Genomic DNA, 15,493 nt, shown 5'->3' with positions numbered 1-15,493 from the left:
ATGTGACATTACCATTAAAAGCAGTGTGTGACAAAAAAAGCTCTGAGCCTGTGTATCCTGAGGTCTGAAAACCCCTTTCTCTACTTTTGTGCTAAATAGGTCTCATTTAGCCCATTTGTTCTGTCCCAGCCAGGCAAAGAGAAAGTAGGGTTGATCGATTTGCTAATTACAGTAATTTTATCTTAAATAGAGACAGCTGAGTGTTCATCAAGTCACAACTCCGCCTGTTACCAGAGCCCTACCCCCTGCTCAATAATTAGGGATAATAAGTGGCTCATAATAAATGCAACCCACAACAGCAGGCTCTGAGAAGGTGGTGCAGAATCAGGAGGACTATTAAGGAACCCCGGGGTCTATTTCTTCTTTTGAAGAAAACAATGTAAAATCTTTAATTGTCTCTCTTGAAACCCTGAGACAGCTCTGCTGGTTTGTTATAAGTAAAAGGCAATTATTGCACTTTGTGGCTGTTCCTGTGTCCAGAGAAGGTTTAACCAGAGCCATGGTGCCAGGTAAGGATGGTTCTTTGCTCCTGCACATACAGAAAGGTGAGATGGGAGGTAACACCTGTGGGTTATGGATAACCACACTCCTTGGGAGTTTTAAAACTCTGGATAAAGTTTAAAAGATTATGTTTCAATACAAGGCACGAGCAGCCTGTGCTCAGCTTGGAGCTTCCATCCACAGAGGGAAAAACAAGAAATATGTTCAGTACTGAGGGCTCACCTCACCCTTCCAGCATGAAGGGACATGCTGGCAAAAGCTGAAAGCAAGGAAAAACCAACCTTTCATCCTCACCCTGCACAGGATAGGGAATCTCTGAAGCAGGTTTCTACTACAGCCTCTAGGAGGTTTGGGATGAGCAAGGAGAGGGCAGGAGAACTTGTGTGCACCTGTGTCTATTCCAAACTCTGAAAAACAAACAAAATTACACCCACAGAGGTACACCCACACCCTCTTTTTCTGCTGGGTTCATTCCTCTTTTCCTGCTTTATCCCCTAGGTCATTACCCCTGCAACTTCACCAGCTACCAAAGTGCAGACGGCCAAGATGTCACAGAGATGAAAACATCAGCACTTCCACTTCCCTCCCAAGGACTGAGGAGAAAAGGAATACAATTCCTTCCTTGGCTCAGCCCCTGGCCAGAGCTCAGTGTGGAGGGAAAGGCTCCAACCCCTTGGGCTCAGTGGAGCTGCAGGTCCAGTGCTGGGGAAGGACTTTGGCAGGGCAGGTCAGCACTGCTCCCTGTCCTGGGGAAGGACAACCAGCACAGACCTGCTCTGCCAAAGGGTGTCTGCCACCACAAACAACAAAACCCCACACAGACCTGGGACTGGAGGGACTAGAGGCTGCCCAGGCCTTTTCCCAGCTCAGTCAGTGCAGCTGTGCATTTTCTTTTCCAGTGACTTAAAACATTGAACTTCAGCCTCTATTTCCAGTACTCATGTGCAAACAGGATTTGGAGAGAACTTTAAGGTTCCATCCTCTCAGCATGTAAAACCACAGATGCCATTTGTCTTGTTTTCAGTACTGGGGAGTGCATGGGGATAAAGTAATAGATTTAAACAAATACAGTTGTTTTTTATTTACAACAATAGTTGCTGCCATTTACTTTGCTCCAGGAAATGCATTTACTTGTGGCATTTCCCCCTAAGAGCTGAAGTTTCACTTGCTCCTGTGAAGACTATATTTTTGCAAATACTTTTTCCTAGGGCAAACTACTTTTTAAAAATTATTATTTTGATATTTCAGTTCCACTTCTTCCACAACTCCATTTAACCAGCATTAGCAAGGTTCTTTTATGCTCTGTCCCTTATCTCAACACAACATACAGTTGCATTCAGAATAAATCCTGGGCTTCTGTTGTGAGCAGGGGAGAGCTGTGTAATGATCAATCACAAAAGCCCTCGGGGATGGGAGAGATTAGCACTTTGATACTACTGAGGATGAATGAGTGGAATGAGTTTGATAAACTGGTGTTTTCCTCAGATAATTGCTCTGGAAGCTTTTTGAAGCTGCCTGGATCCTCTTCCCTTTTCCTTTTTGTGTCTGGGTAGGAGAGCAAGCCCTGCTTTTCCACCAGCACTGCTGGGCAGGCTGCTGCCCTGTTTTAAAACAGCTCACTGTGGATTTATGCCACATTTCATTATTGAACACTATTAATTGTGATTTAACCAAAGATCTAGCTGGATTCCTGCTATTCTTGGCCCTGCTCAGCTGAGCAGGACTGAGGGGTGGGAAGGGGATTTCTCATGGGATGTGGACACTTTTCCTCAAGCTTAAATCCTGAACAGCTGCTCCTCTTCCTTCAGAAGTCACTAATAGCTGGTGCTCACCTTCAGCTCCCATCCACTTTTCTCTGGGTTTTTATACCCTCCTGCTCCTCCTCCTGGATCATCCTCCTGCAGCAATTCCTCAGGATCAGCCAAAGAGGAGTTTTTGAAGCTGTAACACAAAACTCAGAGCCCAGGTACAGCCCTCCTCAGGCACGAGGCACATCCTGCTGCATCCACAGATGTGGTGCCATTTCACTTCTTTCAAGCACTAAGGAAAATGGAGCCAAGAGGTTTTACTGCATTTTTATTGTTTCACTAAATAAATGGAATTTAAATACGGAATTAAAAATTCATAAAAAATAAAAGGTATTAAAAACCATCCCCAGGATTGGCTTTTAATACCCCCAGGATAAAACTCACCCATTAGGAGTGAGTTGCACACCACTGACTGAAAAATTTACATTTACTTTTTTGTTACAAAGTTAGGAAAAAATTTAAAAGCATATCCATCATCTGAAAAGAGCTGTTTTGTTTTACATTTCCTTTCATATTTAAACCTGATATTTTTCTCATGAGAATCTCCCATTAACCTTGTTTTTCACAGCATTGATTCACATTGTTTGGTGTTCAAAAAACCCCACTCATTTCTAGTTCACAGCAGCAGTGATGCAGTCTTGACCCCTCAATATATATGGACACAATATTTAATAAACCAGCATATGAGGGGTGGAAAAAAATGCAGCATTGTGTGATTTGCAGAGTGCAATTCAGGATCTTTGAGCTCACAGTGATACCTTTGAGTTGGGTGTTTCTCAGGGTATCACAGCTCTGGCATTTGCTCTTTTCCATCTTGACTCCATCACTGCCACAAAGAATTCCAGAAGGGATGCTGAATAGGTACCTTTGGTTTTTAAAGCCCCAGTTTAAAGCAGCTTGATCTTTCTACAGGTATAAATCAGCCATTCTCAAGGAAAAGAATCAGGCTCCTTCAGGCACAATTTGAGCCCTATAAAAGAGGCACCTCAAGAATTGTTGATACCTGGGTCAGGGTTGGGAAGTTCTATTACAGGTTTTTAAGAAGACATCTATGAAGGTGATCCAACCAGTCAATGTATCTGCACCATCTCAACCAAAAGAACAGACAGACTCTCTAATATATGAATAATTTTTAGATATCTGCACCACTCACACAGAATTCACAAAAAGCTGGAAAGAGTATGTGGCTCACCTGTTCCTCAAGGATCTTAATTACCAAGAGGATTTAACCACACAGAGAGAATAATCACAGAGTGAAGCACCTTTACAACAAAATCTAGCAGTTTGAGAAAATTAATAAGGAAAACTACACTTCATCCTGGGGAAAAAAAAGGAGCAGAAGGAAAGTTCAGACTGCAATGGAAACAAACTCATCTAACAAAAGAAATAATACTGGAGATTGTCACAAGTGCAGCTGGGATTTGGCAAATGAAATACTTTGAGTATACACTTGCAGGGCAGCCCTGCTTCTGCCACATGAATAAATATCCAACCATGTTTAAAAACAGTATTTAGAGGAAGACATCCACACTTCCAGAAATCCCTTCCACTGCACATTGGAGGTATTTCAGCTTCACCATGAAGGAAAGCAACATTCTGCACTCCTCCTCACAGAACAGTCCTCTTGTGGCCAAGGCTGGGTGAGGATGAGGATGATGAGTGTGACAGAAATGTGCAGCTCAGTTCAGCCACCTCACATCTCAGGGGAGGTTTGTTGGCTTTTGAACAAACACATCCCACAGAATCTCTCACAAAGAAGTTCAGCTCTCGTGGGCAGGTCAGATTACCAGCCTCACATTAACTCCAGGATTTTTCCTGTGTTGCCTGTTGATATATAGGTTGCCCATCAAAATACATGAGTGTTTTACCCTCACTGGTGGCAATTTGGCCGTCTGGCCTTTTTGGAAACATCCTTTTTCATTCTTCAAATAACATAACTGGAGCTTAATAATAAAGCCAGGGTCATAAACTCTTCTGGTGACATGCCACAGGCAGCCATGGTCCTTACCAAAGGGATGTCCTTAGTGCCACTCCAGCATTTGGCTGCCTCTGCTCCAAAAGGAAGAACAAATCCAGAATACACAAATGCCTTCCACCATGTTCAAGATTATCTTGATTTTCTTCTTCTGCTCCATCTTTGCTGCACTGCTATGGCAGCTTTGCCTTCAGGGTTTGTTTTGGGGGATATTTTGTTTAGGAACAGTCATTCTCCCTGCAAACTGTGCTACACAATGATAATAATAATTGCTGCTTGTTTCCAGCATCCCTGTTAGCACAGAGGCTACTGTGCTCTCACTGCCAGCTGCCATTCAAACAGTTAATAAAGGTGTTTTTCCTTCCAAGAAACAAGCAGTGTCTGCTCTGACACTACAACAGGAAAGTCTCTGCTTCCACCTTCAAAGAACTGCAACCAAGTGCTTTGTTTTCTCATGTTTTCCTCAGAACATCCGAGGATAAGATGGGTTTTGCTTAATTATCCATTCAGCATGGGGATTGATGTGGTACAAGTCCAAGAGGTAAGTGTCTGGGTCCAGGCAATGCTCACCTGTTAAAACAAGACATTCAGAAAAAAAATCACATTTTTAAATATCCTTAGTCTTTTAGCTGTTAGATTTGTTTTTTGTTTAATTTTGCTCCCACCTATAAACTAGGATTTGTTCACATTCATTTCAATATTACAACCTTTCAGAAGCATTTCCACAAATGTGAGGAAATGCCTTTGAGAGAAAAGAGGGCAGATGTACATTAGATATTAGGAAGAAATTCTTCAGTCTTGGCGGGGTGAGGCAATGGCACAGTTGCCCAGAGAAGTTTATTAACTGAAAGAACCTAAAAGATTCTCCTAAAAGAACCTAAGCATAAAAACTGGATATGAGAGTCTTTATTTTCAGCTACCATTTGTACTCACCAATATTGCCTCCCACTTCATACAGGAGCAAGTTTGTGCAGTCCATGGAGTTGTTACTGCAGAGAGAAAAATACACTGAAAAATCTCTGCAAAGACATGTTAGGTAGTTTAGTAATATTCCTTCTAAAAGAGCTGTTTGTGGTCCAGAGGCCAGCAATGATCAAAGAGACCATGGTACAGAGACCTTGCTGATCCTCCTGCACAGGGCAGGACACCCAAAACTGGAAAAGAAGGAAACAGGGCAAGCAGTTGGTGAGACAGCAGCTGACCCTTATCCAGTCTGCTTCTCCTGACCCTGCTTGTCTGGACCCCTCCTGGGAGCAGGAGAGGCACTGCCAGGTTTCCTGCACAAACAGCCTGCAGGAGCTGTGCCAGAGGGGGCAGGAACTCTTCTGTTCCTTCTTTGGGTTAGTTCAGCAATTCACCACAGGAGGGAATTGCAGTTTATTTTAGGAATTCCCTACATTAACACAAGCACACTGGAATTACTACTCCAGGCAAATGATAGAGCTGATGCTTTTCTGCAGGAGAGCTGGAGGGGGTTTGCATGTCAGGGTCAATGTTCCTGCCTTTTCCCTTCCCTTCAGAAGGATTCTGAGTTCACTTGGTATCCAGCAGCACAGAGGGGAGCACTGACCTCCTGACAGCCTGAGCACTGGGTGGATCACTCAGTGAGCTGAAATTTGCCTTCCCCATCCAGCACCATTTCCTAAGCTCAGAACAGAGGAGCAGAGAACAATCCCTCCTCATGGCTCACTGTGCTTCCACCTCAAGACAGAAAACAGCAGCTAGAGCACTTAGGATTTTTTTTTCTCTTTTAAGCAGAGGAAAAGCCATTTACCACTTGAGGAGGTTGACAGTGTTCACAATATTCCAGCCATTCTGGCACAGGTTCTTCTGAAACTGCCTCAAGACATCAGCAACCCTGGTGGCATTGTTCAGGTGCACCTCCAGAGAGTCCTTCAGGAGGAGTGATGCGTGCACTTTCACAATCTTGGAAGGCTGAACAAGGCAGGCAAAAAAGAAAAAATGTGCTTAAAGAAAGATTCATCAATCAAAACATTAATTTTCAAAATCGATTGGACAGTGTGAAGCATTAAACCCATCCAGACTGTTCAGAGAATTTAGGCTTGTTCCTTACACACACAGCACAGGTTGAAAGCTTGTGGAGGCACCAAGGTGAGCATCATGCTCTGGTGATGAGAGGAGCCCTGTGCTCTCCATCAGCATGTGCTGCTGCTCTCTGCTGTTCAAACACAGCACTGACACAAGCTCGGATGAAAACAGGATTTGTCAGAAGACTAACTGTGCTGCACAAGCGTGAATGACTCCTCTGAAATTAATTTAAATTACTCAGGAAGGAATTTAGAGATCTGGGTTGCAGGCTACTGAATTCCACAAAGATCCTTTCCAAAGAAAAGAAGCACCAAGTGATGTGCCATCTTAACAGGCATTATGGAGCAAAAAGAAAATTAGGCAATATTCTGAATTTATGATTTAAAAAATGAGAATACATCTGCCTTATCACAGCAGACATATCTGTGCCAATACATGGTACACTCAGAGACATAAGAATCTTGCTCTTCACATGGGGAAAAACAAAATTTCTGCTCCTGATCTCTTCCCTGATTTAATAAAGTGTTTTGTAGCCTGAAATGTATTTACTGCTCTTGCTGTTGAGATCAATTTTTGCACAACCTGGCTACAAGCATCTGGGAAACTGTTCCTCATTATTCTGCTTATTTTTGTCTCTCTTGCTCTTTTCAAAGGTATCACCTCTTTCATCTTTCTGAGTTCTCAGGAAAACATTTGACACTGCCACAAAGGGGTCTGGGTTTTTTCCCAACTCACCTCTCCCTGGTTCTTTTCCACCTTGTCTTTATCTGCGTGAATCTTCCGCAACAGGTTTTTAATTCTCTTGTCACAGAACTGGTACCTTTTGCTGTTGCTCTCATTCAGCTTCCTCACTTGAGCTACCAGAAAAGAGGAGACCTGGGCAGAAGGGTGAAAACAGGAGTTAAATCAAGCAGAGATAAGGATGTCATTTAGGAACTTGATCATCACTTTAGCTCCTTAACTGGACAAAAATATCTGTGTACCTTGAGGACAGGTAGCCAGAGATTTCAGAGAATTCAACCAGAGGTTTTGCTTACAGCTGTTAAATTCCTCTGAAATTTCCCTATCCCAATTCTGCAGCACACCACACAGTTCCTGTGACACTCACTGTCCAGAGCAGATCCTGGTAGTGGATCATCATCCTCACCACGTCGGCCGCCCCCTCCGCCAGCTGCTTCTCCTTCCCCTCTGGGATCTTGTTTGGCATCCCCTTGTGCATGAAGAGGTTTGGGGCCATGACTGTGGAAACGTTCCAGAGGTTCATTTTGTTGTTGTTTTCCCTGGCAACCACCTTGCTGAGAAACTCAAGAAGGGCCTGAGAAAAGGGAAAGAGACGTAAGCCCTCCATTACAAGTGATGCTCAATAAAACTACCATGGCAGTTGCTGGAGACATCATTAATTAGCACTTTTTCTTGATCTAGATCAACAAATCACATTTCTCCAGTCAGGAAGTAGAGGGATCAATTTCTAATCTTAGGGTAGCAACAAATAATCACACCAAGAGAGGTTTATCCAGCATTTGTGAATCAGGAAAAACAGTCTGTGTGGGAAACAGATGAGTTTTTCCTCCTTGGCAGGTGATAATTTACAAAGTCTAGCTGTAAGTTTCTGAATCCAAAGATGAATCCCCCCTTTCCTTCAGTGTCCCCTCAAAGCCACTCCCAGATGTAGAACAATAAACCCTTTTGGATTATCACTTTCACCTCACACCTCCACCAGAGCTGTGACAGATCATCTTTAACTGAATTATACATTCCAGTGCTCTCAATGAAGAGTGCAGGGTGCTAAGTCAGCCTTACCTTTAATACCTGGGAGCTGAACTACTCAGGAGGGGAAAAAAAGGGCAACAACAGCCACCACAGCTCTTATAGAGCACAGAAAGGAGAGGTGGTGTCTATTTGAAAGCTATGTAGCTGTGGCACTTGGGGATAGGGCTTAGGAAGTGCTAGAGGAATGGTTGGATTCAATGACTTTAAGAAGGGGTTTTCCAATCTGAACAATTCTGTGATTCTGGGTTTTACCAGCTAAATCAAAAGCAAGCAGTTACCTTCAGAGTGTTTCTGTTGGACTCTGGCAGAATCAGGATCAGGAGGTTTAGAGCTTGCAATCTTTGCTTCAGGTCTGGAATATCTAGAAGGAGAGTAACAACAGGACAGAGGATTCAGGTTTCTGACCCTCCTTTTTGAACACAGGAGTCCTCCAAGGAATGAGACAATTACTTATTGAATGGTTGGTCATCTAGAGTTTGAGACCTTGTTCACAGAAATAAATCAAACTCATCCAACTCATACTGTCCTTAAGAAGGGAACTACCCACGTTTTAGAACTGATTAATTTCCTTTGGAGTACACAATCAACCAGCAACCCTGATGCCCTTGAAGAGCAGCAAAAGAACCCATAATTCCCCATTTTTGAACAAAGAAGCTGTGCACTCAAACAGTCAGCTTAACACATCCAAACTACTGACTGAGGCACCAAACCTGTTCTGCTGTGCTTGCAGAACAGCACACTACCTGCAGACTGTGTGCCCTGGCCAGTTTCCACAGCTCAGTCTGTGTGTCATTATTGATCAACTTGTCCTAATTTATTGCAGGAACCTTGCAGGCTCAAGTGACACACAATCGAAGAGCCCAGGACAGTGCCACTATGGAAAGGCACATTCAACCAAGCACCAGTGACTCCAGCCCTCATCCACAGGCTCCCAACAAACCTGACAGGAGAGCCCAGGGCCAGTGGAGCTTTGCACTGTCTTGGGTTGCAATCCAGGATGTGGCCAGAAATGTGAATTCTGTCCCCATCTTTATAACCGGGTGGGGCAGTGACCCTGATCTCCTGGCACATATTATCTGCTAATGGGCCATCTTTAAACCAGCTGGGCAATCATCTTTATCTTTCCCACAGCCCATCCTCCCTCCAGGAAGATATCATCTGCTGCTGGCCCAGTGAGTCCCAGGGCACGACTGATAAAATTCCATCATCCCACTGGGAGATGCTCCAGCCAGGGGAGGAGCCAAGCCTTTCCTACCCAGATAAAAACTGACATTTGGGACACCAAGGAACCTTCTTTCCACTGGATTCCAGAGGAAAGCCAGACCTTTGCACATCATCCCTGGAGCTTCAGAGGAAACTGCACCTTCTCCAGGAGCACTGCTCCAGCTGAACCACATCTGCCCCTGCAGGAGGATGCAGCCACCATTGAATGGGACTGTGCCAACACCCTGACTGACTGACGGGTGTCAGCTTGGATTCTGACTCTGGCAGGGTTTGGGATTGTTCTGTGTAATACTGCATTTCTATTTTAATTTTCCTAGTAAAGAGCTGTTATTCCTATTTCCATATCTTTGCCTGATAGTCCCTTAATTATAATAATTTGGAGGAAGGGGGTTTACATTCTCCATTTCAAAGAGAAGGTTTTGCCTTTATTGTCCTTCAAACCAGGACATGCAGACAGCAGAATGGTGGCAGGCAGGCAGAGCAGGCACTCACTCTGGACAGCAGCAAAGGCAGGCAGGTACTCTGCAGTCAGCAGGGGGGCTGGCAGCTCTCGGATGAATCTCTTCAGCAGCCCGGACACGTCGTTCTGGTGAACCTCATCCCAGCAGAACAGGCCACTGTAGAAATCCCTCTCCAGCTTCTGTTCCAGGCTCTGGGAAAAAGATGGAATTTATCACATAAGTAAATGTAAGGGAAATTTTATAGCTTAGAACTGAGAGGGTGAAACATCAAGTGAAAATGGTGCAGAGAGCCTCAGCACACACCAGTATTTCCCAGCAATGTTTCTGGTTGTAGTGGGAAGGGGATGAGATAATTCAGTTCATTCAAATGCTTCAGCAAATGCTTCCTGATCACCCCTGGCACTTCCAAACAATAATAAAGGGCTCATACCTTAATTCTGGTCTGGGACCCAGAAACTCTCAGGATGCCCTCTGTTTCAAGTCCTCTCTTCTCCAGGCAGGACAGCAGCTGTTAAAGGGGGAAACAGAAAGCTCTTAGGCACAGAAGATGAGGAGTCAGCCTGTCCTTATGCCAGACTCCTGACTCTGAGGAACAGAGGTGTGAATGAAACTAGGAGAGAACTCACTGCCTGCAGTAGCAGAGGGACCTTGGTGTTGGGCAGCAGCTTTTGGTCATTTTCCAGCAGGGTGTTGAGTGGAACTCCAAAGAGTCTTTTCTCTACAACAGAAACAACATTTCCAATTCTGTATGACCTTTAACAGAGGTGTAAGGGATGTATCCCCCACTGCAGACTAAGATGGCACTTTTGTAAACACAAATACTAGAGAAAGAGAGGAATAGTTAAACAGGACAATTGCAGCCAGACATAAATGTGGTAGTAGGTTTAGATGTCATGATCCACTGATCTCCAGGAGAAGTCCAAGGAAAACACACCTGTCACAAGGTTTCTTATCAAAGACCCTCTGTTCTAACATTTGAAATATAACTGATGAGTGTGAGATGAGAAGATGAGCATAAAAAGGCCCCAAAAGAGTAAAACTAACCTGTTGTTTTCAGTTTTGCTGCTTTGTTTCTCTTCAGCTCAAAGCCCAGGATATCACAGAGAGCTGTAAGTTCAATGAGGGCCAGTGTGGGGATCTTCTTCATGTCCTGAGCTGACAGATCTCCAATCCTGGTCACTCCTAGTCTACCCTTCAGGATCTTAAATCTCTGAGGGAAACACACACAAAATGTTCTGCTCAAGTTATCACTGTTAATCCCACTACTGAACAACTTTTGCTGTAGTTTTATTATTTTGTGTCATAACCAGCCATCTGTTCTTCCTGCTGTGTTCAAGACCAGACACATGCCCAAAACTACTCCTACTCAACCACCAGCTGAATAAATATTTTCCCTTTTCAATATTGCTCTTCAATCAGATAGGAGATGCCAGTTTTTCTAAGTTAAAGGCAACCTGATACCCACCCTAACTACTTGAACTTTGGAAGCAGCCCAGTTCATTTGCAGAGAGCAGAAAACTTCAGAAATATGAGTAATAAAGTGCAATTAGTTACTCTCCTCTTTTCAGAGGAAACAACATGGAGGATGTGTGTCAAAATAGGGAGTTTCTGATAAAGGTTTTATTTCTTTTGAGCCTCCACTACAAAATGGCTATCCTTGCCCAAGATTGTAAAGATAACAACACACCAAAAAATACCACCAAACATAGACCCATTGCAACACTACCCATAGGTATGAAATTAATTCCATATCTTTTACCACCTTGACAATCCAAGACTAATAAATTTTAACAAGAAAAATTCCTCCAGTGCTTACAGTTAGAGCATTTCCATCCTTTATCTTCCTGGATTCAGACAGGAAGGATCCCTTGAGCAGGACAGCTGCTTGCTCTGAGTAGGCAACATCCATGTTGAACATCTCCTCTTTGCCAGGGTTTCGAACTGTGCAGGAATAATCCTGAGTTTCTGCTGCAGAGGAGAAACTGTCTTGAATTTCTGCAAGCCAGGAGGGTGAGGCTTAGAAAGCAAATGTGCTAAAAATGTTCAGTTTGAGATAGGTTTGGTGCAATTGTTTTTAAAAATCTTGCAGTAACACATGAAAAGAATGTCCTCATAGCACAGAGTGACCAGCAGGGTAAGAGTCTTCCCTGAAAAGCATTGGAACATTGGAACAGGCTGCCAAGGGAAGTGGTGGAGTCACCATCCCTGGAAGTGTTCAAAAGTTGTGCAGATGTGGCACCTGGGGACATGGTTTAGTGGTGACCACACTGTGCTGAGTTAGTGGTTGGACTTGTGATTTTAGAGAGCTTTTCCAAGTTTAATGATTCTATGATGAGTGTGAAGTCATAACATTATGGCTAAAATTACCAGGTCACTGGTAAGACAGACCACAGCCTTAAATTAAAGCACACACCCATGGTTAACATCTCTTTACACAGCTGCTCATGGCATTTACTTGGTTTCACTGTGTTATCTTTACTAGACTGATTTGATTTCCATCTTCCAGTTGCCTTATCAAGAACTTCCAATGATCCTCTTGAGTGACAATTCCAACAACACTGGAGCCTGGAAAAGTTTATTAATCCACAGGTGTGAATCATCATGTGAAGGAACTCACACCCCAACACAAACCAGGTCAATGTTTCAGAACCTGTGTATATACTTCAATATGTGTATGGCTTTCCTTCCAGCTCCAGCCCTGCTTCTGATCCTGCTCTGCATTTAAAAACCTCCTCCTTACTTCTCTGGGTGTTTGAAGTCCGTAGGTTGTGCCACAGTGGATCTGGGTTGGACTCCTCTTTCTCTGCTGCTGTGTCCTGAAAAAAAAGAAAGAAGTCATTTTAGCCACAACCAAAAGAGCAGAACCACAGGAAAACAGCTGAAAAGACAGTGGTTATGAATTCTTTCTCAAGAAAAAAGAAAAAAAAATCTAAATAGAGCAACCAACCCCCCACCTCTCAAAAATGCAGTGTTAGTCTTTGTCCAGGATTTCCACTCCTACAAGATCAGCTTATCAGCCCTGAATTTGGAAAGTTCTCTTGTTTTGTTTAATAGTGATTTGGCATGTCACTGGAACAAGGAAAACACAAGGGGGCTCCAAATGATGCCAGTGCTCCATGAGGCTGCTGTGCTGTCAGCACTGCATAGAAGCATTCCAGTCTGGGAAGGCTATGGATCTGCAGGTTTTCTAGTAACTCCTCAACACTGCAGCCAGGATTTCTCCAGTCTCAGCCTCCCTTCAGTTCAAGAGATTAAGAGGTAACAGGAGGCCCAGACCCAGAAAGTCAGCTCCTTGATACTGATGCCTTAAGTTTTAGCTTTCATATTTTCCAGATTCTGTACTGCATTAGTGTGTAACTCTGAACTTCATATAAAGTGTTAGCAAGTTCTCCTCACAGCTGTCAGACAAAACAATCCTTTTCCAGTCTGGGAACCAAGGACACCACTGCAGCTTCAACCCAAAAAGTGCAAACAACAGAGAATTGAGGGGAGTAATCTGGGAGGATGGGACTGCAGGACCTGGAGCTGGAACTGGACAATTAACCCCAAGATGGAAATGGACCAAAAGTGTGAAAACTCGTGGCCAGGTGTCCCTCTTGGGTGTAGCCTCAACCAGGCTCTTGCACTGCCCAAGGTGAATCCTTTGAAGGAATTTAACAAGCCCTGCTTTACTCCTCTCACCCTGCCCACCCTCTGCTCAGACAGGCTCTCTAGGCACGGCCAGGGGTCGCGGAGCCCCCCGGAGCCCCGGGGGCGCTCACCTGCGCGCTGCCCGCCGCGAAGATGTCGCGCACGTCGCGCACGGGCGGCTTGTTCCTCCTGCGGGAGCGGCTGTAGGTGTCCAGCCGGCGCTGCACGGCCGCCGCCTGCGTCCTGGTCAGCGTGGACAGCAGCAGCAGCTGCTCCTGCTCCGAGCCCGGCTCCAGCAGCTCGGACAGCCCCGCGTCCTGCAGCCACTCGGCCTCGGCTTCTCCCTCTGCGGGCGGAGAGAGGGAGCGAGTGAGCGGGAGCAGGGTCTGGCTGCTCGCAGTGCCGCAGAGCACGCAGCAGGAGCCGGGGCACTCCGGCTGGGCTGGCTGTGTGCTGCTGCCAGAGCTCCCCTCTGCACGGGCAGGCCGTGGAAAGGCAATTAATTCATCGAGTGCACCTGATTTCACTCCCCCATCCTGTCACAATCCTTGCCTAAATACCACCCAGAGTCACACCTGTGCCCTCTTCTGCTCTGGGAGCCTGTACTCCTGGGAGTATCTCTACCTCCACAGCTCTTTCTCCTCCTTTCTCCTCACCTGGAATGAGCAATGAGAGCTGTGTGAGCAGCTGCCCAAGGAGCTGTGGCTGTAGGTGTTCAGCTGGTGCTGCCCCGTGTCCTGGTCAGCATGGACAGCAGCACCACTGCTCTGCTCCCAGCCTGGATCCCCCAGCAGCTCAGACAGCCCTGTGTCCTGGTCAGCATGGACAGCAGCACCACTGCTCTGCTCCCATTCTGGGTCCAGCAGCTCAGACAGCCCTGTGTCCTGGTCAGTGTGGACAGCAGCACCACTGCTCTGCTCCCAGCCTGGGTCCAGCAGCTCAGACAGCCCTGTGTCCTGGTCAGTGTGGACAGCAGCACCACTGCTCTGCTCCCAGCCCAGGACCAGCAGCTCAGACAGCCCTGTGTCCTGGTCAGCATGGACAGCAGCACCACTGCTCTGCTCCCAGCCTGGGTCCAGCAGCTCAGACAGCCCTGTGTCCTGGTCAGCATGGACAGCAGCACCACTGCTCTGCTCCCATTCTGGGTCCAGCAGCTCAGACAGCCCTGTGTCCTGGTCAGCATGGACAGCAGCACCACTGCTCTGCTCCCAGCCTGGGTCCAGCAGCTCAGACAGCCCTGTGTCCTGGTCAGTGTGGACAGCAGCAGCTGCTCCTGCTCCCAGCCTGGGTCCAGCAGCTCAGACAGCCCTGTGTCCTGCAGGCACTCAGCCTCAGCTTCTCCCTCTGCCATTGGGGAGTGAGAAGGCACAGTGAGCAGGGAGCAGCAGCCTGGCTGCTTGCAGTGCTCTAGAGGCACACAGCAGGAGCCTGGGCATTCCCTGGCTGGGGTGGCAGTGGGACATCACTGGGAGGGAGCCACAGCTTTGTTCTGAAGCCATGGCAGCTTTCAAAATCTCAGCCTTAATCCTGCGTGCCCAGCTGGGTCTGGGGTGACACCAGAGGACACAAAGCTCCTTGGGCAGCTGCTCCCATTGTCCTTATTTCTCATTCCAGGTGAGGAAAAAGGAGAAGAAAGGACTGTGGAAGTAGAGATGCTCCCAGAGAAGCTGAGCAGAAGAGGGCACAAGGGTGATTCTGGGTGGTATTTAGGCAAGGATTGTGACAGGATGGGAGTGAAGTCAGGTGCACTGGATGAATCTGCCTTTCCATGGACTGCCCGTGCAAAGGGGAGCTCTGGCAGCAGCACACAGCCAGCCCAGAAGGAATTGCAGGGCTTCCCTGGATCCCACCTGATCTTTCAACAGCTTTGAGGATGGACAAAAGGTCTGTGAGAAGCCCCAGCACACAACACTGCATATTTGGCTTTTATACTTTTCCAAATGACTTGGTTGCTTCTTTAATTTTTTTTTTAATCTATATGCATGCCTAGCTAGCAACATTTTTTTTTCTTTAAATATCCAGATCCTCAAATACATTTTACTTAATATACTTGCTGAATTATTTGTGTGCATTAT

At 45.8% G+C, this 15,493-nt stretch overlaps 1 protein-coding gene across 4 annotated transcripts in view; it reads right to left on the bottom strand.

Moving 5' to 3' along the window:
* Positions 1-2,560: 2,560 nt before the first annotated feature.
* Positions 2,561-15,493, bottom strand: part of ARHGAP40 (Rho GTPase activating protein 40) — a 38,027-nt gene continuing 25,094 nt past the window's right edge. For all 4 annotated transcript variants that reach the window (XM_056507663.1, XM_056507664.1, XM_056507661.1 and 1 more), the window contains exons 3-15: positions 13,550-13,764; positions 12,529-12,604; positions 11,605-11,756; positions 10,833-10,998; positions 10,415-10,506; positions 10,219-10,296; positions 9,820-9,979; positions 8,382-8,464; positions 7,442-7,648; positions 7,069-7,209; positions 6,059-6,219; positions 5,218-5,273; positions 2,561-4,854 (exon numbers count right to left, since the gene is read on the bottom strand). In XM_056507663.1, coding sequence (XP_056363638.1) covers positions 4,748-4,854; positions 5,218-5,273; positions 6,059-6,219; positions 7,069-7,209; positions 7,442-7,648; positions 8,382-8,464; positions 9,820-9,979; positions 10,219-10,296; positions 10,415-10,506; positions 10,833-10,998; positions 11,605-11,756; positions 12,529-12,604; positions 13,550-13,764 — 1,694 coding nt within the window. In that variant the 3' untranslated portion in view covers positions 2,561-4,747. The remainder of the gene's footprint in view (positions 4,855-5,217; positions 5,274-6,058; positions 6,220-7,068; positions 7,210-7,441; positions 7,649-8,381; positions 8,465-9,819; positions 9,980-10,218; positions 10,297-10,414; positions 10,507-10,832; positions 10,999-11,604; positions 11,757-12,528; positions 12,605-13,549; positions 13,765-15,493) is intronic.

This window comes from Oenanthe melanoleuca, chromosome 20 (assembly GCF_029582105.1).
Source record: "Oenanthe melanoleuca isolate GR-GAL-2019-014 chromosome 20, OMel1.0, whole genome shotgun sequence".
NCBI lineage: Eukaryota > Metazoa > Chordata > Aves > Passeriformes > Muscicapidae > Oenanthe > Oenanthe melanoleuca.
The sequence above is the reverse complement of the archived record's forward strand: the minus strand, read 5'-3'. Positions and strand labels throughout refer to the sequence as shown.